Source organism: Motacilla alba, chromosome Z, assembly GCF_015832195.1.
Source record: "Motacilla alba alba isolate MOTALB_02 chromosome Z, Motacilla_alba_V1.0_pri, whole genome shotgun sequence".
Taxonomy (NCBI): Eukaryota; Metazoa; Chordata; class Aves; order Passeriformes; family Motacillidae; genus Motacilla; species Motacilla alba.
Window position 1 is genome coordinate 21,894,159 of NC_052046.1, and position 26,420 is coordinate 21,920,578.

The following is a 26,420-nucleotide window of genomic DNA, read 5'->3' on the forward strand; positions in this document are numbered from 1 at the left end:
TTATAGGCTATGTTGTTAGTACCTGCCTTACACAGAGGAGTCTGGAGATGCTGGCTTTGTTTTTGGCAGTAAACTGTGACTGACAAGTCAGTAGATCATGCTCGTGAGAGCTGCTGTTGTCTCCTTTTGGAATAAGCCCCTTGGATAAGTTGTTGTCACTCGGTGTTACTGATGTAGGATCACAGCAGAACTATGAATGCTTTACAAAGATATTTGAAGTCTGAAAATGTATTGCCAGAATACTGTTTTGCCATGAGAGTTAAATGATGCCATTGATGCCCTTGAAAGGCTTTATTCAGTTCTGCCTTATTCAGATGTTCCATCATTGAAGACAGAGTAAAAAGAGGAATGACAGCAGATGTAATAAACTATTTTCTCAATACAGATCTGTATTTCCTGGCTAAAATCTTCAGTGTTCTGTTAACAGAAAACTTGATGTAAATCAAGTTACCACTTTGTCCTTCAGTTCATACCCAACACCTGTTAGCCAGTGGAAGAAGCAGACTGTCCTGGGTACATAATAATCAAGGATTATAAAGTGGTAGTATTTTCATTCTGCTTTGCAGTTGTACCCCAGTAATTTAAAGTCACCAGCAGGCATCATTTTCCATATTTCTTTTCATAGCTCTGGGGTCATTCATATCACAATAAATCCTGAGTCAAACATTTTTTGCCTTCATAATAAATGAACTTCTTCTGAGCTCAAAGGCTCATCGTGTTGGTGGGCATGACCGTTTCTTTTTCTAGTACTGCAATACTCTTCACCTGTCTTCAGTTCTCCTGAATCTAGTCTTCTCTACTGCCAAGGCTTCTGTGATATTTGGAGTCTGCACCCTGCCTGACTGATAACATCTCACAAAAGTAAGAGACAAGTAATAGTTGGCAGACTTATCAAGCTGCTTGTAAGGATGTGTCAAAATCATGGACACTTAAAGTCTCTTTCATATTTGTCCATGAATGGTGTTGTGTTTTAAAATCATTCTAATGAAACCAGCACTGGAGAAAGTGGTTGAGCCCTGAACAGCTCTTCCTCCTGACACTTTAAATGATGCTTTCAACCTCTAGCAGCATTTAACTACTGCTGAACAAAATCATCTCAGTAGGGGCTAAGAAGAGGTATTCTCTACTGACAGTTGCAGCTGAGTTTGCTATCTGTTGCAGTCCTTGATTTATTTGAGACACACAGTAACAATGACTTTCTCTTCACTCTCACCTTTTTGTCTTTCATCTTTGCCCAGTGAAAACCTTTTGCTAATGGCAGTTGGGCAGTGCCGAGCATTGTTCTTTTGGTAAATACAATTAGGTTATCTGAAAATGCAAATGTCAAGGCAAGGTTGAGCTCTTCAAATCTCAGGGTGAGTTGTTCTTTGTTATTTAATTAATACCAGACTTATCTTCTGTGTTGGTCTGACACTGAACCCAAAGCACAGATATCTGTGGAAAATTTCTCCAGAGCTAAGAGTTTACGGGTTTTTTTAGCCTTTCATACTGTTGTACTGAAACCTTTTGCAGGAACTACTTTTTTAGACTGTTTAGAAACATTTAGTGGATCACAGGATTCCCTTTCACTCTGAGTTAAGAGTTTTTTGTCAGTAAGGCTCCTTTCACTCAGACATATTGTGTGGCTCATGTGGCCTTTTCTTCTCCAGCTGATTACAGCAGGTGCTGAGAGGGCTGTAATGGCTGAGGTTCAGCATCTTTACCAGCTGCCACCACAGGGCCAGGAGAAGCTTCAGGTTGTGCCATCATTTATGTGATGTTGTATCTCCTAGCGCTTTCCACTTTTCCAGGGTCTGAACTTGTGTTTCCGCAGGCATGGCTTTTGGTGTGCTCCCAGCACAATCTCCTAAAGCTCTGCAGTCTCTGATGTGGGAGTCACCAGCAGCCAGCACCCTGGAGGAGTACGTGGGACAGCTCAATATATACCACTGCCTGCAGAAAGGCCTGCAGAACTGCCAAACTGCCCTAATTTCCAATGCATCTTCACTGGAATTCAACATTGTATACTGATAAGCTGTTGAATCAGACATTATGGATCCTTATTGAAATCCAGATTCTGTTTCAAGGAAGATGGATGATAATAGTGGCACATTGTTTGAATTCTATTTCCCATACCTAGTAGAGTAAATAAGTGCTGAAATAATAGTATTTCAATCAAGAAAGTAAGCTCCTGTGTTTCCCAGAATTTTCAATAGCAAGCATGGGTGTTGAACTAAGTTGGAAACCCCACATTGTCCAGAGCTGGTAATGCATTATACTGATGGTGCTGCTGGCGTGAGTGTTTTAGGGGCTTGAGCAGCCATCATTTCTTTACAGTTTTTTGGCTAATCTTGTTGGAGCATTATCATAACTTGCTTGACCATGATCCTTACCTTTGCATTTCTTCTTCTGCATTAATTAATATGCTTATGCTTAATATAGCTGATTTAAGTACTGGTAAAACCTTTAATGTCTGGAGTTATTGTATGACTTCCAAACAAGGGACCTGTGTAAAGCTATAGAAAATCATTATGTTAGTGGATACAGTTGTATCCACTAACATGAAGAGTATATCTATCTGCATGCACCATAAGTATTATGATCATCTTAAGACCTGAGCTCTCAAATAGTAGACTTTTATATCGAGCTGTGTTGTCATCAAAAGCGCAAAATATGTGCACAAACTTTAATGCCATTTCTGTAAAAATAAGAACATTCATGGATCTTAACTTAATCTTAACTCAAAATTAAATTCAAGTAGAGTTAGTATATAGTTCCTGTAATTATTTAGAAATTAAACTCCCTTTCATGCTATGTACTGTACATTTTAAAGGGTTTTATTATATATGTTTTTAAATTTCATTCTTCTTCTAGCAGTAATGAAGGACATCTCTCAGAATCATCTGAAGCCAAATTGAAGCTTTAAATTTCCACTTGTCATTGCCAGGTACTAACTCTATATCTTTTTACTGAGAACCCTTCCAGAAGGTGCAGCTGTGTGCTGGTTTCATCTTGCACTTTGTAGCTGTGCTGGCAACCCTTGAATGTAAGGTATGCTCTCATCTCCCACACATTGCCATTGCCTTAGAGCTGTTCAGTCCTATCTGTAATAGGGAGAAGGAAGAGTTTGCAGATTGGAGAGAACCCTTGATTTGTGGTTCATCTCATTGATTCTCACTATGACAAGGTAAAAATAGAGCTAGTGGAAAACCCAGCTTTTACCAAACGTCGTAAGAAGCTTCCTTACTATCTGGAGACCCACCACTAGACTAGAAAGAAGACAGTTTTGAGTTTTTGACAGTTATATTTTGGAGACCCTGGGATTAAGGAAAAAAAAAAGCACAAAACAGAGGCATTTGGGGAAAAATGTTGCTTTTAATGAAAAACTGATACAGGATTTTAGCAAAGGCATCTACAAATTTGCTCAAATCCTTTAGAGTGGATTTGGTTCTTCAAACATCTTTGCTGCCCTACAGCATTCTTCAAAGAAAGAGACTACTTTTGAAATCAGGTACTAAATGCAGGATGCATGTGAGGTTTTTTTCAGTTGTCTTCTACTAAAACTGACCTATCTAAAAAGTCTTCCTTTCCCATTGCAAATCTTAACATGCATGCTGGGTTTTCTCCTGGTACACATAATCTAGAATCAGGACTTCTTTAACCATAACTTCTATTCTGGCTCTTGGAGTAAAAAGAAAATTATTTTTCCAGAAATTAAGTGCAATTTTCATAGTTTAGCTGCTGAGATTTCCCCTCAGCATTTTGAAACTGAAGCACACTGTTCTCAAATTGGGCTGTCTTCTCTATAAATGTAATGAAGTGGCTTCAGTTCTTTGAGTACTTTTAAGTTTTTTGGATCTTCTTTCTGACTACATATGTCTTGTGAAGCCTTTTGCCTTTAAATGAACTTAATTTTCTATTTTGTGCTAAAGTTGGGAAATTTGAAGCCAAAGTCAGTATGATGTTATGTGTTAATTATATTGAAGGTGACACAGTGAGTAGGAAATCCTAAAACAGGTAGGAGGTTAAATTATTTTAATTTGTTCATAATGTCTTCAACATGCTGATGAAGTGAATGTTTTTCTTCTACATTGCTGAGCATTTTAACTATGTGACTTAGATGTTTTCTTCTGTAACTTTGGAGTTGCCGGTAACTGCAGGTTTTCCACCTGCCATTGTGTGTCTCTCTGTTGTGTCTTTTTGCTGTAGAGCTTAAAAGAGAGATGAATATCCTGAGTTTTCAGTCAAATACACAACTATTTAACATAGTATGTATTTATGGAAGGGATTGTCATTCACTTGAAGTCTCATGTCATATCTAAAAGTTCAGCAATGTCTTTGGTTATATAAATATCCAGTTATAGAAAGGAATGGGATAAAAAGGAAGAGACATCAGAAATCCTCTGAACTCCTAAAATGCATATTTTAGGCTAGCAGAGAAGTTTTGGAAACTTTTCATTTTAAGCAATGTGGCATTTTGTTTGCATACACATGTTTTGTAGGTATATTACAGATTTTGTGTAAATATAAAGGGAAATGCATAGCTTCCAAAAGGCTTTCAATAAGTAAGAATATTACTGATTGATGAATACTGTACAACAAAGATATTTGTACCAGATTATGATACAAACCTGATCTTAAGCTAAAGTCCTGCTTAAAGTTAAGATGAAAAGCATGAAGCACCAAAAAGGCTGCAGGAAGAGGCCCTCTGCTTAGGTAATTTAGATAAAGTCTATGGAGACAAACTGTTTTCTGTATTGTCTTGTCTTCATCTTGTAAGGGGTTTCTTCCCCTGATGCTGGGTTCTCCTCTTTGCCTTCCGTCCCCTGTGCAGAAAGTCTACATCTGTGGAAATTAGAATTATTTTTCTAAATAGAGCTTGTTGATAGGTATTTGTTGATGTCTTGCTGTCATTTCAAGGCACAGTTTGGTTAATGGAAGAAAGCAGTGTGCTGCTCAGTAGCCTAGACGGGCCATCCTTGAACTGCCAAGCGGTCACTTGATAAGGTCCAACTGTCTGTCAGGTTTGACTTCCATCTTCTGTCTCTATTTATCCTTCTTTGTCTCTTTCCTCTGTTTCAGTTTAGGCTTCTGACTGTGGCTGCATGCTGCCTCCATCTGGAATTAGGAAATGAGCGTCTTTGTTCAGAGATTATGCAATTTTGTTGATGTTATGAAAGAGGGAGGAATTAAATGTAACTAGCTCCCTTAGGGACCAGAAAGTTACTTTCATAGGTAAAAATATGTAAACTCTATTCTTAAAACCTATTCTTCCTCTGGGATCCATTTTAAGCCCTTAACATTCTCTTGAGTCTATTAGTATCTCACAGTCTGAGAATTTTCATAGCATACCCTTTGATACTACTCTAATATTTTGTTTATTATTTCAATAGATTTGTCCATATCATAAGATAGACATAGTTTGGGGTTGAAAAGAACTATTTGATTTGAATATTACAAATCTGTTGGTCTGTATTTCAGTATGCCTCAGCAGAGGCTACTTAGAGTGCATTTTCCATTTAAGCCCATCTTGTTTTGATGAAGCAAATATAAAAGAGATGTTCCAAATGGAATCTGAAAGTGATCTGAAGATGGAAAGAGTTCCTGAGTACCTTGTTCTGTATTAATACACCTATATAACATGCTTACATTGGATTTAGCTTTTAATCAGAGTGTTATACTAAGTCAACTATCTGGCAGAATTTTGGAGCTGTCTACTCATTGGCCTTTTTCAGCTCACAAAGGTGCCACTAAGGAAAGGACCTATCTTCTAAAAAGCTGTGCAGATGATCCTTAATTACAGTGCTGTCTGCTGTCTTTTGTTGCATTATATGGGCCTAGTTTTAGGTTTTTCTTTATTTTGTCCAGGACTTATAATGACATTAGCATGTAGGCATGTTACTTGTCCTTGCAGAGTATGGATCAGGTATTAGAGCTCTTTGATCTGTGGGAATTGTTCTTATTTTCCTCAAGTCATTAAAAAGCATCAGCAGGGCAGAGATCTGCATAGGCAACTCTTTTGAAACTCCTGAATGGTTATCTTCCAGGCCTCCTTAGTTAAACTGTTAAGACTAACAGATGTTTTTCTAATATCCTCAGTTATGAATGGGTTAGGAAAGTATTTCCATCATTATGGTACCATAATTTTCCTTCTTTTAGCCAGTATGCTTCACTTCCATTACTACTATTGTCTTTCATTTCACTCCTCATTTCTCTACACTTCCAAACTTCTGTCCCTTCCTTGCTATCCTACTGTTTTTTAAATTTATGCTGCTTTTGACTGCGGTAGAAGTAATTTGCTTAATAGTAGCTATCATTGGGCTGCATTTCAGATTCATGCTGGAAACCGGGCTAATAGCACAGGAATGCTTTAATTTTGCTGAGTGGAGTTTATACAGTGTAAAGGCCTATTCTGCTTCAGACCCCACATCACAAGTGAGGAGACAGGGAATGCACAAGAAGTTGAGAGCGGACACAGTCAGGACAACTGACCACAACTGACACTGAGACATTCCATACCACAGAGCACTGTGCTCAGCAGTAAATCTGGGGAAAGAATAAGAAAGTGGGAGATGCACAAAGTGATGGTGTTTGCCTTCCCAAGTCACCATTACCCAGTGATGAAACCCTGCTCTGCTGGAGATGGCTGAACATCTGCATGCCCATGGGAAGTACTGACTTAATACTTTGATTTGCTTTGCTTTTGTACGTGGCTTTTGCTTTCCCTATTAAACTATCTAAACCTCAATCCTCTAATTTTCTCACTTTTAGCCTTCTGACTCTCACCCCTATCCCACCAGAGGAGTGTGCCTGAGCAGTTGTATGGGACTTGGTTGCTGGCTGGGGTTAAACGACAGCAAAATTATTTGCATTTTTATGAAGTTATGTAATTCAAAATAGGGTGAATTACCAGCCAAAGCTGTCTGCTCTCTCTTTCTCAGTTGATATATATTCTTTCTCAGTTGATTTGTTTCTTCTTATCTCAAAGTTTTTCTTTAAAAACACTCTGTTCATAATTTTCTGTGGTTTTTTTTTTCTCTTTCTACTTAGTTATCATCATCATTTTGTTTCAGTCTTTTGAAAATAGGGGTGGAGGGTGTGCACATATGTATTTCTACATATCCATACAGGCACCTTTGTGTATATGTGTTCAAGAATTGCTCTCTGTCCATGGTGAGTTTAATTGAGCAGAGATCACCATTGCTTAGGCAAATGGCAATTTTTACTTCAATTATTAATTTTTATCAATCATAATGCATCAAACTATGCCACATAGTTCTGGCAGTAGTTTAAGATCTTTATGTAAACATTTTTGTTTCTAAGTGTTAAACAGGACCACTCTAAAACTTTTGAATTATTCTTTTGGCAAAAATTGTGTATTTAGAGATAGCTCTTTCCTCACAGAGCCAGAACATACCTTTAAGAGTATGTTCTCTCTGTTAAGAAACCAGGTAGTATGAAAACTGACTTTGTATAACACCCGTGTGCAGTTTTGTTTGAATCTGTAAAGTGTCCCTTTCCAATTATACTGCTATTTATTCCTAACCAGTCCACGTAGAAGAGAAAATCCATGCTTCAAGTAAACTGTATTGTTAATAGTATAATGCTTGAAAATTAAAATGCACAGAAGTTACTGAGCTTGTATATGAGTGTGAAATACTTGTTTCTACTGCTGTTTCAGGCCTCTTTAAGTCTGTTTTACCCGGGGGATCAGGCACGCAAAGACACTTATACGTTTAATAGCTCCTTCATTTAGTTCATGGTGTATATAAATATCTCACATGGAAATACTTTTTCTTTCCTTACTTGCATTGTATTTCTGCACATCCACTGCAAACTTTTATTGTGTTTTCTTTTCCTAGACAATATGGAGAGTGAATCTAGGACTGAGGTCCCTGAAAGAAAATGCTATTAAAAATGCAATTGTCATAATTTTATTCCATTTTTTGATTAAGTGTGGAGTTTTCTTATATAGCCCTGACAACTGGGATGTTTGTTCTGTGATTAAAGATTAACATGTAACGATTTTCATAAAAGTAATTGCATTCATCTGCAGCTTGGCTTATTTTTCTTCCTTTTTTTTAACAGCTTTTTCACTTCCAGACCTTACAGAGCAGTTCACACCTCCCGATGTTGCTCCACCAATTCTTGTCAAGATAGTAGAGACAATTGAAAAGAAAGGTAGGCTGAAAAATGATCTGTTCTGTTTCGTTCTGTTGCTTATGTGAAGTGTTCTGAAGTGTTCTGTTGCTTATGTGAAGCAAGACTGCAGAACTGGATCCAGAGCTGGCATGTCCTCTTTTAGAGCTGATAATGCATCACATTACTTAACATCCAAAATCGTCTCCTTTAAGGTTTGTTGCACTGATTTTTGCTCATTAGAGGCTATTTGGACTGTAGGAACAAAACCAAAGCTTACCTCAAATGGCATTTAATAATTAATATAAGTATTATTGGAAAGTAAGGGAGAAGGGTTTGGTATTGTTTTGTTTTTTCTAAAGAGTAAGCACCTTTAGTTGGTTATGTAAATGCCAGCATAACATTGAGTTGGTGGCACAGCAAAAAAAGTAACATTTTACCCCAAAGCAGGGGGAAAAAAAAATATGAAAAGGTTAAAAGAACTGGTTTTATTCTTCAGGAGCCAATTCTTTATTGCTGCTCTATAGTGAGCCAGATAGTGTTATTTTTATGGTTTTTCCCCTCACCTGCTTTCCTGTGGTGATGTCTCTCCATCCTTTTGAGGCTTCCCATTTTCTTTTACGATGTCATACTTCTTTTGCCCTATTTATATCTTCCTGGCACCTCCTCTGATGTGTCTTTCATAGTGTTCTGTGAGTCCTGCTCATTTTAGAGGCCTTAAGCTGGGGAACAAGAGCAAAAGTGGTATTCTGATGAGAATCAGGCTGCTGTTCTTGGGGACATGGGTTCTAACGTACTCCTCTGGCACTTTAAAAGAGTGTAAGCCTTTCCTGAAACAGTAGAAACTTACTGATATCAATGTGGAGGGCCAGTATGTAGCACAAGTGTGCATAAGGAGCTGCTGCTTTCACAAGACACCAATGATAGTGTTAAATCGTCAGTGCTCTGCATCCCTGCATATGATCTCTTTCCTTGAGTCCTCTCTATTTTCACTGATGTAGGAAAGCTGTAAACAATATCTTTCACATTAAAACACTTTACTGATGTCTTTTCTGACAATTGAAGTGAATTATTACACACATTATGTGATATATACAGATATTTCTCTGATACCAGTGTGAATCTGTTTCCTAGTCCTGGCCTTTTACAGTTGTCCAGTGGACAGTTCTACAGAATATGTGGGACTACTGGCATCTCTGATCTTCTTTGGGCATCTCTTTCTGCAGACACAGCAGCTTGAGTGCACAAAGAGATGTCTTACAGCCTTAAAAGAACAAGCACATTCTGTAGTGTGGTAGATGAAAGAATGTTAGTTTACAGTGTAAGTACTTACTGAACAAAACAGAAATACATTGCATCAGGGCAACAGTCACCAAAATATTAATGTTGTCCTGAATGTGTCCATGTGTCCTATTGATTTTGTTTTGAAGGTCTGGAGTACTCAACTTTGTATGGAGCACAAGGCTCAAGCAGTGCAGTGGAATTAAGACAAATTTTTGAATGTGGTAAGTACAGTTCTCTTCCTTAAAGCACTATATAGATTTTGTGGTCAGACCACTCTCACTCATATGTGCTGGTTCTCAATAATATACTATTAAAAAGACATATATAAATAAAAAAGTTTCCTAACTTTTAGACTTGATATGAAAAAGTATTTCTCACTTTTGCAAGTTGTCTTTTTTCATGGCTCGACTGCACTTTTTTTTCCTAAGAGTATTTTTCTTAATCTCTTGTTGTCTCGCCTGTTCAAAGACTGACAGTCTAGCTGCACTGAGAAAAACGACATCTTTTGTTCAGAATCAAGGTAAAGATAGTCCTGAAAGGCTGCAGGTTATTATTTTGTAAACAAATGGCCAGTTGTTTACATACAGTTCTATGGTGCATTTTTTTTGGCCCAGTTGGTGGGGTGTCAATAGCAGCCCATTATCTACCTGCTGTGGAATGATACTGAAGAAAGACAATTGAATTAATATTGTAGGCTGAGTTCTCAGACAGTAAAATGCAACTACACCTCATACCTGTTCAAGTTTCCTGAACTATATTTCCTCTTCTTTTTTTTGGTATACTTAATTTCTTCTTCAGGACAGAATATACTGGCATGGCAGCACTGTTTCAGTATGAGAGTAGGAGGAGAGTTTGACCACAACTTGGCAAGCTGGGGTGCAGTGTGTGGTGTGAGCTTTTATTTGCCTAAAAGAGTGCAAAAATACAAGGGGTAGAAAATGGAAATTGTTACATGCCTTGTTGCCAAAGGGACAAAGAAAGCAAACTCACTCAGTGATTTAGTATCCTCATTTTTAATAATTGCAAACATTAACAAAGCTAATAAGAGATTATACTCTGAGTTGTCTTTTTTTTCAAAAGAGCATCCTGTCCTATGCTGATTGTGGTAGGAGTGAAGAAGTGTATGTGTATGAGCAGGGAGAGAAGACAGGCATGTGGTGCTAGCAGCCTCATGATAGCAGCAACCTGTTCAGTGTTGTATTTATGTTTTTCAGTCTGCATAAATCCAGATTTTTGGTGGCACCAATATGATTGCATCTCTTTATTTATCTGAATCCTTAAGTCTCTAAACTGAGCTATAATTTTCTGAAAGGTTTATCTGTCGCTTGAGATTAAAAACTCATGGTTTACATATATTCCTACCTAAAATGTTGTTAGGTTTGAGTAACAGAAACAGAATTTTTCCCTTTAGTAACAGTGTCTCTTTCTGACTTCTCTTTAAGATAGGATTAGGATCTTCAGCTCAGAGCTGGTGCAGTGAGTATCCAGGTACAGGGATAGAGGCAGATCCCATTTCCTCTGCCTGCTCTCTTTGAATTAGCAGAATGCTAATTCAGAGAGCAAAGTCAGCTTTGGTCTCAAAGTTGTGAACTTGTATTAGTGTGCTGTTCTGCTAGTGGTTAAAATGCTCTCCATTTTTTAATTGGATAACTATCTGTTAGCATCAACACAATACTATCTAGCTCCAAAATCAAAGCTGATATACATCTTGTCAGCTCAGCAGATGGAGGAGTTCAGGTCTGTTTATGATATTACACCCAGAGAGTTGCAGAGTAAGTATATTCTTACTCATGTATTCATTATAGTAATTTGGGACATACTTCAGAGAAATGGTCAGCACTGAAGATGCATGATTTAACTGGGCTTATGAAATAAAAAACAGTCAGTAAGCAGCAAAAGTAATAAAAGCTATTTCTTTAAGAATTTGTAAATTCTCTGACACATAATTGCTCTTGCAGAAATCATTCCCACAGTGCAAGTTTTATATCATCTAAGACATTTATAATGCCTTTTCTCTCATGCAGATTCTTTGATGTCTGAGAAGGTTTGAGCTCATACTGTAAGCTCCTCTTTTGGGGAAAACAAAGGAGGTGGAAGAGCACTAAATTTCTCACTACCCCCTCTTGGCTGTCTTATTTCACAGTATTGGTAGACACACCATTTATATGAGTCCTCTACCTCCCTGTTCCCTTTGTTTAAAGTAGACAAACAGATTCAATAGTTATTTTACTAGGGACCTTGCTAGATAGAATGTTGATCAACATTAATGCCTCTAAATTCTTATTCAAAATAAGGATCTTTTTGTATACACTTAGGACTTTACTGTGCCAGAGTTTCATGTTAGAGGATGAACCCTAACCTTGCTTTCACTAAATAAGGATTTCTGTATTTTCCCATTTTTATTTTTGCTGCTGATACTCTTTGCTCCAACACTAACAAGCAGTCCTTTATGTGACACTGCCAAACCTTATCCCAAGTCATAACTATCCTGGAAGGGTATCAAGTTTTACAAGATAAATCTCAACAGCTGCATAAAACACGAAGCACACTGTTTTGCATGTGTATATTTGTTTCGACTTACTTACATAAATATTTGCAGATTTGGATCCCCAAGATGTTAATCAAACTTTTAGTCATAATAGAAGTAGCTCCCTGTAGAAAAGCTGCATTTGGCCAAACCTTTGATTAGTTCTTACTTTTTACACAAAATATTTACACATAAAACAGAGACCTGTTAAAAATATTCTGATGTTCCATAACATAGCCAAGATGCAGCAAGTCACTACTGTTACTCTGAATTCAGCCCTGAATTGTATGTGACAGAAGGCCACACACAGTTATGGAAACCATTTGGTTCATCAGATGTCAAGGGACTGGGCTTAGTGTTGAACTCTGTGTGTTCTTCGTCTCAAAGATGTTTCTTGGTATCTTACATTCTTATGAATTGTTCCCCATGAACCAGATATAAGTTAGCAATTTTGGCTTGTTATGAGCTTGTATATTTTTTCCACTTTCTGAAGTCTAAAAAGCATGTTGCTCTTTCCCTTTAGATGCCTCTTCATTAGATTTAGAGACATTTGATGTTCACACTTTATCAGATGCTCTCAAGAGGTATATCCTGGACCTGCCGAATCCCATCATTCCAGCAGCTGTTTACAGTGACATGATTTCTGTATCTCAAGGTATGATTATGACATTATTTCAAATGTCAAGCAAAAAGGCTTATATTAGAATTCTGGATAACTAGTGGTTCAGCTGTTACCCACAGAACAAAAAAAATTCTGCACAACCTGGCAGCATCTCAGAAGACATAAATATACCTTTACCCTTTTCTATGAAAGCTGTTTCAGTTTAGATCTAGGCATTATTCTGCATTATTCAGTTACTTATTTAGGCAAACATAATGTAAAATATAAGGGATAACACAGTTCTCTTCATTTTAGTAACTAGAAATGCTGTAGAAGAACTGGGGAGAAAAATCAAGGACTTAACTGTATATAGAAAGCTAATTTTTAACTTTTTATCAGTGCTGACAAAGTAAATGCATTAGAGGTCATGTAGTGCTGTGTTACATTGGGGTTGCAGATTATGAAGTGAGAAATACATGCATGTGAGATTTGTCATCCACAGTGGTCATTTCAAACAAGTACAGCTTATAGGCTTTCAGCACATGGGCCAAGTATTTTGTTATATATCTCAGGACAGGATATTGTTACTGGTAACCTTCAAAGTTAGAACAGCACCTGTGAGACTTATCTAGTGCATCTCAGAATTACCCAATCATGTGTGACACTAAACACAAGACAGACTTCTACCAGTACACTCTGAACACATTGTGGTTTTTACCAAAATGCATATCTGTTTCCATTTGACTTTTAAATACTTTTTCTTTACTCTTCCCTGAGCATTTCTCTTATTTTAAAAGAAGAAAGGTATATTTTGGTTCTAATGAAGGACAGATTTTTTTTTCTGTAAAATTGATGTTTCTAAAAGAGTCATATCGTTTCATTTTACTTGAATGTTCCTGTGCTGGTTTCAAGAATCATTTATCTGTTTGCTTGCAGAAGTGCAGAGCTCAGAGGAATATGCTCAGTTGCTGAAGAAACTGATCAGATCTCCAAATATACCTCCTCAGTATTGGCTCACACTCCAGTATTTGCTCAAACATTTCCTCAGAGTTTGTCAAGCCTCCAGCAAAAATCTTTTGAATGCAAGGTCTCTGGCTGAAATTTTCAGCCCTCTGCTTTTCAAATTCCAGATAGCAAGGTATGTGGGTCATCTTTACCATATTTTGTACTGTAAATATGAGTTAGTTACATACAAAATAAGATTAATTGAATAATTTTCTGACCTTTTTTTTCCTGATGTGAGGGCATGGTAGTAAATTCTTTGTATTTTTTTTTAATAATTCAAAGTAGACTGTTGTATTTCTCCTAGTTCTTACTGACTAATCCATCTCTTGCAGCTCTGATAATACAGAACACCACATAAAAATCCTAGAGGTTTTAATCACAAGTGAATGGAACGAGAGACAGCCTGTACCAGGTAAAAATATTTTTAATTTAAAAAGTTATATGTTCTCTTAAATATTAAAATTCAACTTAATGACAGTAAATGCTTGCCGTTTTTTCCATTTAAATCACATTTAATGCAAAACAAAAGTGCACAATTACAGTGCTAAGCAGAAGTAGTGTATTTTATAGTGGTGTGCAATGTTTGTTTTATAAGAAATAGTATTTTTCATTAAAATCATTTTAGTGCCAATAGTTTGTACAGCCTTAGGACTTTTGTTCTCTTGCAAATTGGATTTTATGAGTTTTTTAAGACCTGTAAGCAAGTAGAATGCATATCATATAGTGGTGGGGGGGCTAGTTCTTGGTGCTTTATTGAGCTCTCAATTTACTCCCAGGCAAATTTTCTTAGATTTGCTATACCCTATGGAGACGTTATTTACATATACGTATTTTTTAATCCAGGTACACAAAATATTTATTTCTCAATATCAATACGTAATGTAAAAAATATTAAGAGCCCATCCAGGAAAGTTAGTTCCTACTTGTATTGCTTCTGTAAGTTAACATCTAATTAAGTCAACAAATAGAAAAGCACACCTCTAAATTATGCAAAATCCCTGAGTTTGAATCAAGTATTTAGTAGAAGCCAGGCAGAGTTGCTAACTATGTGCAGAGGAAATTATTAATGCAGAGAACTTTACATATTAGCTGAAAGCAATTCCTTTCACAGCTTATTAACAGAGAATAACCTAAGAACGGGTGAATAGAACATTGGACATCCTATACCTATTTCCCACTTCTGTAGTCAAAGGACAAAATAAAGTTCATGGCAGTAAGATTTGTAAGGTTACTTAAGATCTGAAGAGCTAGAACACAGCAGAAAAGTGCATTATTTCCTGTATTTCAGGTAGGCACATTGTATAATCCTCTTCATTAGCTAATGAAGATTAATTTTAAAATGGCTAAAACTTTTGTTCCTAATGCTCTGTTTGAAAGGCTTTTCTAATCTTGTCAGTTCTGTTAGTTAGGAAACTTTCCCTAATATTTTGTGTACATCTGTTTTCAGCTTGCTATTTAATTTTGTTCGATTTTGGTGAAGTAGTTAACAGGGATTTCCAGAACCACTGTGTATTTTTCTGCCTAATGCTTCGTAACAACTAGGAGAGTCCAGACTTACAGTATTTGTCCTGTTTTAGTAAGAGTCAGCAAATAGCTACTAATTGTTAAAGAATTATTGTCTTTGTCACATGTTGCAAGCCTTAAAAAGCAAAACAGATTCTAATAGTCTGATGCTAATAGCATTTTTTATAGTTACATGTTTGCAAATGCTTTGGAGTATGTAAATATGTATGTCTATCAGCTGGTTGGGAGGTTACAAAGATAGTGTCAACAGTTCCTTCAGTTTCAAAGCAAGAATTTTATACCTTTCATTTAAGAGATCACTTGGTTGCTTATCTGCCCAAGTTGCTTCATGTGAGGAAAGTAAAAAAGTGAAAGGTGTTGATATTAGAACTACTAATGAGGACAAGGAATCTAGTAATTTTGAGAGTGTCATTAGGGTGCCTGAAGAAATGCCATTGTATCCATATATATCCATATATATTTATATCCATATATATCCATATATATTTATATCCATATATAAATCAGATTTATATGATTTGATGCTACATTAATAACGATAATGGAACACCTGATTTTTTTTAATATTACTTCTGCATTAATTAATATAGAATGATGCAATAGTTTACTTTGACAGTCCTAGGATTTTTCATGTGATCTGTTACAAAAATAGAACTCCTTCCCTGTGCATTTAAGCCCATCATGTCTAGTAGAATGTTTTTTAGTAGAACATTTGCATTTGTACTAGTATGCTGGAAAAAAATCTCAGATACAAAATTTCAGGCTTTGTAGTGTCTGGTTAGCTAGTCTCTGCCCTCAGGCCTGTAAGAAGTTTGAATAATTTTCAAATAAATTAAGTTGAATCTTACTAATATGTTCTGTAAGTTTGCAGGATTAGGTCATGAGTTAATTTCCACACCAATATCATTCAGTGACCTGAACATCTGGAGTGGTCTATCTTTATTGTTCTCATAGAACTATAAAAAGCACTTTAAGATGTGTTTTTCAGAATTGTCATCTTTAGGATTATTGCTTTTTGTGGCTTGATTTTCCATAAAGACTGTTTAGATAGACTCTAATAAAAAGAAAATCCCAATAAAATATACCTGATTTGTCATGTAAGTATTTTGTGAATTACAGTCTTAAATAGAACTTTACAAGTGGAGAGGTCTTAAGAACTTTACAATTTGAGAGGTCTTAAGCAGAAAGAAGTTTACTTATTGAAAATAACGTCATGACAACTAAATGATAACAGGGAAGCTAGTGCTGCCAAGTTTCTTCTCTTTTTCACAGGCTGGAATGATGGCTTCCTTCCTTCTTAATTCTTTTTGTTAAGATGAGAACATTCTGTCTAAAACAAACCGTGCATGAAGTTCTAGTGGTATCTTATGCAGTATATAAATGCATTAAAGGTAGTGTTAAGAGATAACCAATCTGAATAGTAGGCAGATCTTTGCACAGCTGTGGGTTTTTTTCCTTACCACATCACCCACTAATTACACTTCTTACCTGAAAACACTAGAAAGTAAGCAGCTGGACCTTACGTCTTACTGTATTTTAAAATAAGTATCTTAAATTAGGCATCTTCAGTTGGACGTCTTTTAGCTAGAGTGATGCTTCTTGGATGTCATAACATGAAAAGGAGAGTTACTCCTAGACCAGTACTTGGCTTACTGCAGAACATATGGATTGGGGTATTTTGTCTGTCATGGTGTTCATCAGCAAACTATAGATTCTAATTTGTGGATTAAAATAGTGCTTAGTCCTACACAAAAATACTAAAATTAACAATACCTATTAATAGAATTGTAGATTTTTGTGTAGCAGATGAAGACAAAGTAATGTTGCAGGAGAAATAAGGCTGGAAAAAATTAGATCAATTTTCTGGTTCTTGTCTCATTCTTGAAGTTTGTCAGTGGGAGAGACAAAAGATGGTGTTGGTGGGCAAGGTAGGTGATTTTTGTGTCCCATCTGAACATCCCAGCTTGATGTACAGCTGCACAGGCTTTAAATTAAAGAGCACCGGGAGAAACAAAGTACAAGCCTCTAAATGTGCTATCCAAAACAGTACTATTAGAAGAAAATATCTTAATTGTAACATATTTTAACAATTAGTGCTGCTCAGGTGTCACAGAATCTCACACATCATACAGACTTGTGAAGGTAAATAGTGGAAAATAGGCTATATTAGGCTATATTTATAGGTATAGAAGACTGGGGTAGTTTTTCAGTTAATTGTCAAGGATCTTAATGGTTCCTGGTTTTTCTTCCTGGAGGTGGCTTGCCCTGGATGAAGACCCCAAAGCTGCCCATAGTAGATGTAGTAAATACTCAGCGCAACACGGTCTGTTTAACACTCGTAGCTGCGAAAGGAGGCCACACAGAGAAAGTTGGGAAGTAATTTTGGGTGGGGATTTTAGGGAGATATGGGTCCTTTCTGGAGCTGAGGTGTGTGAGAATAATGTCTGTCTAAGAAAGAAGAGGAAGTGAGATGTGGCAAGAGAGCAAGGGGATGTGGGGAGCTTGTAGCACTGCTGGTGAAGAGCAGAAGAGGAGTTACAGCAAAGAGCTGCCTTGTATCAATAAATCAAAACTTCCAATAGCCTGTGCACTAACTAGAGCTGAGCTGCTTTGTCTGGGCTGTCTGTCCCAATTTATCCTGGTTTCCCAGGCTTGTAACATTGTAAATAACAGCTCAGGCTGAAATACTGCAGCCTGAAGAACTAGTTTTCATTATTCAGAGTAGTTTTTATTAGTCAGAGCATCATATGCAAGAATGAGGCAATAAGGCTGCCTTATATGTAGCTGCTCACTTGTTGGGGATGAGGTTAAAGTCCTGGTAGCATCACCAAGGTGCAGAAACTTTGCTTTTGGCTACAAAAAATATTTGCAAGAGTGGTGGCATAACAAGAGGTGGGCAATGTAAGGGCTGATCCAGTTCCTCCTGGAATTTGATTCCTCCTCAGAGATACCCTGTGTTGTTACAGGCATTAGCCTAAGACCACAGTCCTGTCAGTAGTGTCCTGGGGACATAAACAAATGTGTAGGAAAGCTATCAGTTGTCAGAACTTATCTGCATCATGTCTGAGTCTTGGCTGGACTGCCAGCAGTGCTGAGAGGGGTTTGGAGCATGCAGAAGGCTGCGAGTGCCAGGGACAGCGGATGCGGTGCCCACAGTGGGGGTGCACTGTGTGCATCCGTGTCCTACCCAGCAGAGGGCTCCCCTTTTAAGCTAATAAAAGTCAGGCTTTATCCCTGACCTAACGGAAACCACAATGCTTGGCTAACCACCGTACTTTGGAATGCCGTATCCTTGGTTTAAGTTTTCACACAAGGCAGTGCTTTATGTTTCTCAATATCTAATTGCAAGAATTTTATAAAAGTGAAACAATTCATTACACATTATTAGCGTTTTTACAGATTGTTATGTCCTGTGCAGGTATGTATGTGCAAAACACATGGAAGCATGTCAAACCTGATAAGTTCTCCTGCTTCAGACATAATATTTTAGAAAAAAAAGTGCTATGTTAATAGAAGAACACTGTGAGTATGACTGCAAAGAATAGTAGGCTGCAAATTAAATGGGTACCACTCAAGATTTGAAATTTAGATAAAAAGAAAAGACTTGGCAATATTTGAAAATACAGGTGTGTGCATGCGAGTATCCCTTTTTGACAAGACATTTGTATCTCTCCTGCAGGATAATGAGGAACTCATTATCTCTGTGTGGGTATCTGTGCTTTTTTAGTTGATAAAAAGTGGTCCAAGTTGGCGTTGTCTTTTCTCCTCTGACTATGTACATCTATGTTATATTCCTAAAAAACGATAAATGTTCTCAACTCCTGTAATTTTAACAGTAAAGAAGTATATCAAGTACAGTCTGAAGCTGAATTAGTTCAGAAACACAGGTTTCCACCTCCTCTTGAGGTAGGCTGTACCTTTATGACTCTGCAGATTTAATTTATATTTAGAACTGACAGAGGCAGAGGCTAGACTGGCAGAGGCTAGACTGGCAGAGGCTAAAACTAAGGAAGCAAGGGATTGTTGTAGCTGAAGCTAATCAATCAAGTGTAAAACATCAAAATGTACTGCAGGTATTTGGGATTTCATTATTAGGTGCAAGTGGTGTTTCATAGTGTAGGAGGATTTTGGTATGAGAAGTATTAAGAAGGCAAAAACTTTTTGATACTGTTTGACTGCCTTAAGGAGCAACAAGCAGATTCTCAGTGTTTTTATTAGAAATTCTCACAGCTTGCAAGAAGTGAGAGGATAATATTAGTCCCCTCCTCCCCTTTTCCTAATGTGTCTGCTTCTCCTTTTACTATGAATTTATTTCCTTGTAGAAGTTTAACTGGTAAAGAAGATAACCTCTGAAGGCAGAGGGAAGTAGGGTCTTCAGTTGCTGCTCTGTTCCTTTAGCAATTTTGATCTCCACCAAACACTAAGGAAGGAAAATAGATTTAACCTAAGCTCCTCCCTCTCTGTACAGTTCCTTTTTCCACCTGCCTGCCCAAGAAATGAACAATCCTGATGTACTGGAAACCACCGTGGATATAGACAGATTTATATATATATATATATATATATATACATATAGTATTTAGGAAATTGATAAACATATATATAATACTATATATACATATAGTATTTAGGAAATTGAGTCACAGCCTCAGACTAAGGGTCTTGAAGCAGCACCTATATTTGAGCATGAGCATGTACAAGGTGATGCTGTACTTGCAAGCAGGCTATTTTGCTTGCACAAGGCTGCTTCTTCAGATGCAGTTCTTTTCAAGGAAAATTTTTATTCTGCTTTTTTCTGCAGTTAGCCACTTCCTGTATTTGGTTGTTCATGGTGCTTTTCTCATCTTCAAAGCTGCATTCAGCAGCCAGTGATAGGGACTATTTTAAGGCTTCTTACAATGGTCTTCTCATTTACTTAGCTAAAATGAGAAAGTTAGCTCTGCATTGGCCACTTGTTAGTTGATGACAACTTTTACTTTGAATCTGGCTCCCATCCCCCAACTGAAATTCCTGGCTCAGCAAATATTTGAACCTACCCAAGTTAATCATGAAACTGAGATCTTTATCTGAGAGGGACGTGCAAGCTACTGAGGGTGGTGGTTTCTTTTTTTTTTTCCACAGTACTGAAGTCAGGTTCACTTTTTAATGATGAACCAGAGTAAGTGGATACCTTCTGCACAGCACAGAGGTTTAAGCAGTTGAGAGAGAAGGCTTGGATTTTCTCACTGCAAGTTACAACTCTTTTAGGGAGTTTTATGGAACACTGGTTGGAAAGCAATTTTTTTTCTTCATTATTTCAGAGAAGCTTCCTAGTAAATGGAGATTTTAGGGTTTATTTTTAAGCAAGATTTTTATAAGAGGAAACGAACATTGGATTGTATTTTCGACTGTTTTACAAGAGCAATCATTTGGGATGCATAATTTACAAAGTAAGTGATTTTGAATTTCTGTGGCTTTTCATCATGGGAGTATTATACTGTAACTGATTAGCAGGTAGAGCTTTAAAAGTCTTAAGATACCTGAATCCAAGTCTAGTACTTCAGTACCTTTCCAGGTTATATACAAAATGGGTAATAGCCTATCTGCCTTCTCTGTCTTTTCTTGCCTGCAGGCTAGGCTAGTCTGAGCTGAGCACTAACATGATTATACAAGTTTGTTCAGTCCTAGATTTGGCCACCAGTGAAACTTTAGGGAAGTAATTTTTCCTGAAAGTCTTCATCCAATGGAATAAAAAAAAAATTACTGATCCCATATGAGACCTAAAAGTATCAATGCAGTTTTTGTAGAAAATCTTTGTAACTGAATTTAAATAATTACCTTGGCAAGTTAATTGTTTGGGTAGCAGATGGGCAAAACCCCAAAGTTTAGCATTTTAGACTTGTGTCTGGGGTGATTTTCATTTTGGAAATTGAAGCATTTGGAGCATATCTACCTCAACAGGAAGGGGACAGTCTACTTCAAAATGAAGCTTCTTAATGTGCGAAGCAAACTAGCTTGTATCTTTTTGTATATGTTTGTACTCCAGACATGCTCTTGTATGTTGATGCTTGTCTGAAAGGGGTAACCTGCTCAGGGGCACAGACAGTGGTGGGGTGAGGGAGGAGGGCAGGGGTAAAATATTTAGAAATCTTATAAATTGTGTTAAATTTTTTTAATGAGTATTTGTGAGATAGAGCACATTTCAGCTGTTCCACAATTTCTTAAGGTGTAAGGCAGAGATAGTTGCTACAGCTAGTTTTCATTGTAGTTATTTTTGGTCTCTGGTTTTCTCCCCCCATAGATTATAGCGAGTATATTGCTTTACGTATCATTCTGCTCTGAAGTTAATAGTCTATTCCGTCCATGTTTCTTCCAAGAGGTCAGACAGAATTACAGTCAGTGATGAGGGGAGTTAAGATAAAGTATTTACATGATTTCTAAATGGTTGGAGGATGCTGATGACATAAAGTCAAGGGGCAAAGGAGACACTGACAAGAGACTCTTGCTTTTAAAAACAATTAACTTGATAAATATATCAATAAGAATAGGGTAGAGAAACTGTGTGAAAATGCAGACTAAATCTTATTGTATCCTCACAGCCTTTTTTATGTTCAGCAAAACCATTTTTGAAGATTTTGCTCAGTTATGACTTTCTTCTATTGTTTGAGTGAATCAGCTGAATGTAACATTACAATATTTGGGGTTTAGATTTCAAAATTTATTAATACAGATGGATTTGAGTAGTGGTTATAATAATAGTAATAGAGGAAGACATCTCTGCAGTAAGCACATTTATATCACAATATAAATCTATCAGACCTATGTGCCCATAAAAATAGTAGAAATATGCAGAGTTTAAAAACACAATCCATGTTTCATTATGTGAATATGTACATCTCTCTGTGTGTTTGTTTAAAATGAGTGTTTAATGGATATACACACACAGTAATGCTCTTCTCTAATGCATCTCTAATATGTGCAGTAGTTACAGAATCCTTTTAAATCTTTTTGAATGGCAAACATCAGGAATTTAAACAGGAGAATGCACCTGAGATGCGACCAACCTGCTTCTGAAGGGAGCTGCCCTGTGTGTGAGTGTTGTGTGTGCCTGTGTCTAAGAGCTACATGCAGCAGCATATCAGCCTTTTGTCATCCTGCCAGGATTGGACTGTACCATGCTGCAAAGTCAGGAAAATGAGCCAGGAATATGGGCAAGGAGAGTCCACTTGCTGCTTTTGCATGTAATACCAGCTTTATATTGCAATTCTGCTAAATGTAAATTCTTTCCAAAACTGAAATGGTTTTAAGATTAATGTAGAACAAAATGAGAAAGCAGGAGTGGTTTGGTGACATTATTTTGACATGATTGGCTGAGGATTATGATGTAATAGGTTACAGTGCAGCCCCTTATAGGTTTTAAAATGAATTCCAAGACACCATTACAAAGACAGCCTGACTCTTTTCTTGTATCTGAGCTTACTCAGTGAAACTCATACAAATGTACAATACTGTTTGGAATATGGAAGAACTGGATATAGAATATCCTAAGACAGATATAAATGGCACAGACTTGATGTTTTACATAGAAATGGATCCACCAGGTAAAACTGCAGTCTTATTATAGAAGACTTAATTAATTTTGGTCTTTACAGTAGCTGCTGAAAAAATCTTACTGGGATATGTGATATTTCTTTACTTTGTTATTGATACAAATACTTTTCCTTTTTTCATATATTAGAATAAATTTGTAGATTAGTGCATGGTTGTAGTAATTAGAATCTTAACATATTAAAATACCTGATTGCTTACTTAATTGAATTTTTACTGAATTGACCTGTTTCTGTTTTGATTTTATTATGGCAGATGTAGTTTTAGTCCTGCTATTTTATCATGTAAAAATTGTATTTCTTTTATTACTATTTTTGCTCTGTCTGTTCCACACTGTGCCTAAAAGGAGATGCTGTAGTCACACTCATATTTCCTGAAACAGTTATTCCAAATCACTGGCTTGGATTGTTTTAGGAAAAACGGTTTTAAAACCTAGCAATACTAAGTAAATGCCTGTTGTAGCATCATTTTTTCGTATCATATGAAAGTATTACACTATCCTGATATTCCTTGCAACTTTAAAAACATTGTCTTTTCAGCCTAGTCATAATATGCAGGACAGGAATGTTGTACTTACTGGAGAACTGAAAGAGCTGAGTTGATTTTTAATCCTGATTCCAGTGTAGTCCCCCTCGTTACTAAGTCAGTGCTGCAGTATCTTCTCTGGCACCCACTGGTATACATATGCAGCTTTGACATTGAAAAAAAAAAAGGGGGGGGGGGGGCGGCGGGTAATCAGTTCTGGCATTTGGAACTCATTTTATTCTGTAGGATACTAAGATTAACACAAGGGATATTTGGGTCACAGATAGGTTTCTTAAACTGTTTGGTTTGTTTTTTTGGTTTTCTTGAAAATCATTGCGCAGAATGCTGAGGATTTCAAAACCCTGATTCTTCTTCAAATATACTGTATTGCTATGGGTTTGCATCTTTTATTACTCAGCTTCTAGGTAAGAAAACAGCAACATTCCTCTAAGATCATTACATAGAAGGATAAAAAAAAAAAGTGGCATGTTTTATTACTTGTGTTCACCCAAAGATGATGAAAGAAGGTGAAAGCAAACTTCAGGGTTTTTTTTCTCAAATTCTTTCTTCACAGGGACAGGAGTTGAGTATGGTGTTATATTTTCCTTAAAATATATTATTGCAAGATAACGTTTTTTGAAACAGTAAAACTTTATTTTGAATTATTTTGTTTTCAAATTTCTTGATTCCTGTAGTGTCTTTTAAACTCTGTTAACGATGGACAACTCTATCTGGTAACCACTTCTTTTTTTTAACGCCCTCATAGAACTATAAAATTTATGTAATAATGTGTAATTTCAAGGAATATATGGTCATGTTTTCAGTGAGTTACAACTTTTCTTCCCCCTTTCATTTGCAGCACTGCCTCCTAAGCCACCAAAACCTAATACTGTAACTAACAATAGCATGAATAACAACATGTCATTACAAGATGCTGAATGGTACTGGGGGGATATCTCAAGGTAAATCACCTCAAGACATGTATTTCTTATGTTTGGCTTTGTGCTACTCTTGCTGTGCTATTCTGTGTATATGTATTAGGCTTTGAGTATAGAAAATTCACAGTTTTAAGAGCAATTTTATGACAGTTTCCACCATAAACATATTACAGTTGGTTTTATTCCAAATATGACAAAAAAGTTACTGGCAGTCACTAAGAATGTAGTGTGCAAAATGATTGTTCTGTTACTTTAAGACTTACATGAAATGTTAGCATGAAAAAAGATAGCACTAAGAAAGAATTTTGTTCTTGTCTTTCATTCAGAGCCTCAGCTGTAGGCACCATAGTCAGCAAGTCTGACTAACAAGTGCCATATATTAGCAACATTTTTATCTGTACTATATATAGCTATATTAGACCAGCACTGGCTGCTCCAGTTGCATAGGCTTGTATGAACAAGCAGAAAGAGCTTTGCATGAATAATAATTTTGTCCAGTAGTGAGAGCACAGAGTATGCCTTTTTTTATCCCACTTGTTCTCTAACAATGTTAAATAAGGTAATACATAGTTGTATTAATATGGAGACATAGAAGGCTTCTAAAACACACTTATTTCAAAACAATTGAATTTGAATTTAGAGCACTGTGGAAGAATAAGTGTGTGAGAACTGATTTAAATGATTGGTTACTTTTGCTTTCATTTTAGAGAAGAAGTAAATGAGAAGCTTCGAGACACAGCTGATGGTACCTTTTTGGTACGAGATGCTTCAACCAAAATGCATGGGGACTACACACTGACACTGAGGTAAGACTAGTTACACTGGGTCTGTAATACTTGATAGTAAAATGAAATAACTGTTCTTAATGCAAAGTAATCTTTAAGAAATAGTACTTGAAGCATGCCTAACTTTTCAATACACTTTATTTGCAGGAAAGGAGGAAATAACAAATTAATCAAGATTTTTCACCGAGATGGAAAATATGGCTTTTCTGACCCATTAACGTTCAACTCTGTGGTCGAGCTAATAAACCACTACCGGAATGAATCTCTAGCCCAGTATAATCCTAAACTGGATGTAAAATTACTGTATCCAGTATCTAAGTACCAGCAGGTAATTTAGTTTATTTTCTTTCCATTTCACTTAAATACAGAGAAATTATTGCCAAACTTGCCAAACATGAAGAACTTCAGCTCTGTTACTGTTTAAAAAAAATCATGTGGGTACAAAACCTGATATTTTTGTTTAAAACCAACTCCATGCTTTGCATGTAAATATTTAAAACTTTAAATAATGCAGATACAGTGTTAGGAAGTAAACATCTTAATAATTATCCACTTAATGGTGAAATATGTAATTTTCAGTATAAAGCTAAACACTTGCAATGCAAAATTCCTTTTTGTCATTAGTATCTCATTTGCATATTGTGCATTTAGCGTATCTCCCTGTTGGTGAAAGAGGAGTCACATTTCCATGTAATTATCTAGGCATTTTTAAGCAGTTTCATCCAGGAAAGCTGGGCACTATAATTGTTTCCTTACAGAATATCTTTCTTTCTGCTCATCATTCTAGGATCAAGTTGTAAAAGAGGATAGCATTGAAGCAGTAGGAAAGAAATTACATGAATATAATACCCAGTTCCAAGAAAAAAGCAGAGAATATGACAGACTGTATGAAGACTACACCAGAACATCTCAGGTAAGCTGGATTTGAACCAAAGGGAGAATGAAGACTTTGCAGATTTTGAAGAATATTATTGTGAATTCGTAGTGTCATCTTCCTACTCCTCTCTTCCACCATGACTGCATTGCTCTGATGTGCTTGCTCAGAATAGTGCAATTGCTTACTCATGTTTGAACAGCCACCACCTCTAAACTAAGCCACCCTCTGCCAAAGTCTGACAGCTCCATCCAAAGCAAGTATGTAACTGTCTTGATTTACACCACTTCTGCATACTGACCTCATCAAGCTGAGTTACAGTTTTCAAGGCACATTTTCAGGGAAGCACTGCATTTTATTTTGAGTTAAGGATCTGGTTTATCTGTGCAGGATAAAGAGATGACGTGTGTAGACAAAATGCAGGAATGAAAAACTGCCTCTTTCAGTCTAATCAGTTATTAGCCATGCCTTGAAGTGCCACTGAAAGTCCAGTTTTAAAGTCCCAGAATCAAGACTGCTTCTTAAAGTGTGCAGGAAATACACCTCAAAAAAAATTGAAGAAAATTGGAGAATTGCTGCCAACTTGAACTAATGACTTAAGACCTGGCTACCAACTAGGTATGTAGGGGCAGGAGGATAAACCAGATAACCT

At 36.6% G+C, this 26,420-nt stretch overlaps 1 protein-coding gene and 2 long non-coding RNA genes across 8 annotated transcripts in view; 1 reads left to right on the forward strand and 2 right to left on the reverse strand.

Annotated features, from left to right (window-relative positions):
- The window catches only part of PIK3R1 (phosphoinositide-3-kinase regulatory subunit 1), a 60,558-nt gene that overhangs the window by 25,425 nt on the left and 8,713 nt on the right, over nt 1-26,420 (forward strand). Inside the window, exons 3-11 of one of the 5 annotated variants that reach the window (XM_038123496.1) lie at nt 8,068-8,160; nt 9,549-9,623; nt 12,453-12,584; nt 13,467-13,668; nt 13,868-13,947; nt 24,031-24,133; nt 24,817-24,915; nt 25,042-25,222; nt 25,682-25,807. In XM_038123496.1, the coding sequence (XP_037979424.1) occupies nt 8,068-8,160; nt 9,549-9,623; nt 12,453-12,584; nt 13,467-13,668; nt 13,868-13,947; nt 24,031-24,133; nt 24,817-24,915; nt 25,042-25,222; nt 25,682-25,807 (1,091 nt within the window). The other 4 variants (XM_038123500.1, XM_038123498.1, XM_038123497.1 and 1 more) reach the window with 4 other exon arrangements.
- Nucleotides 1-26,420, reverse strand: part of LOC119695298 — a 59,188-nt gene that overhangs the window by 17,958 nt on the left and 14,810 nt on the right. For both annotated transcript variants that reach the window (XR_005255161.1, XR_005255162.1), the window contains one exon: nt 23,224-23,336. This is a non-coding gene — a long non-coding RNA (uncharacterized LOC119695298). The remainder of the gene's footprint in view (nt 1-23,223; nt 23,337-26,420) is intronic.
- LOC119695299 lies at nt 2,933-12,446 on the reverse strand. Its single transcript, XR_005255163.1, has 3 exons — nt 10,137-12,446; nt 8,685-8,840; nt 2,933-5,097 (listed from the first exon to the last, which is right to left on the reverse strand). It is a non-coding gene; the product is annotated as an uncharacterized LOC119695299 (long non-coding RNA).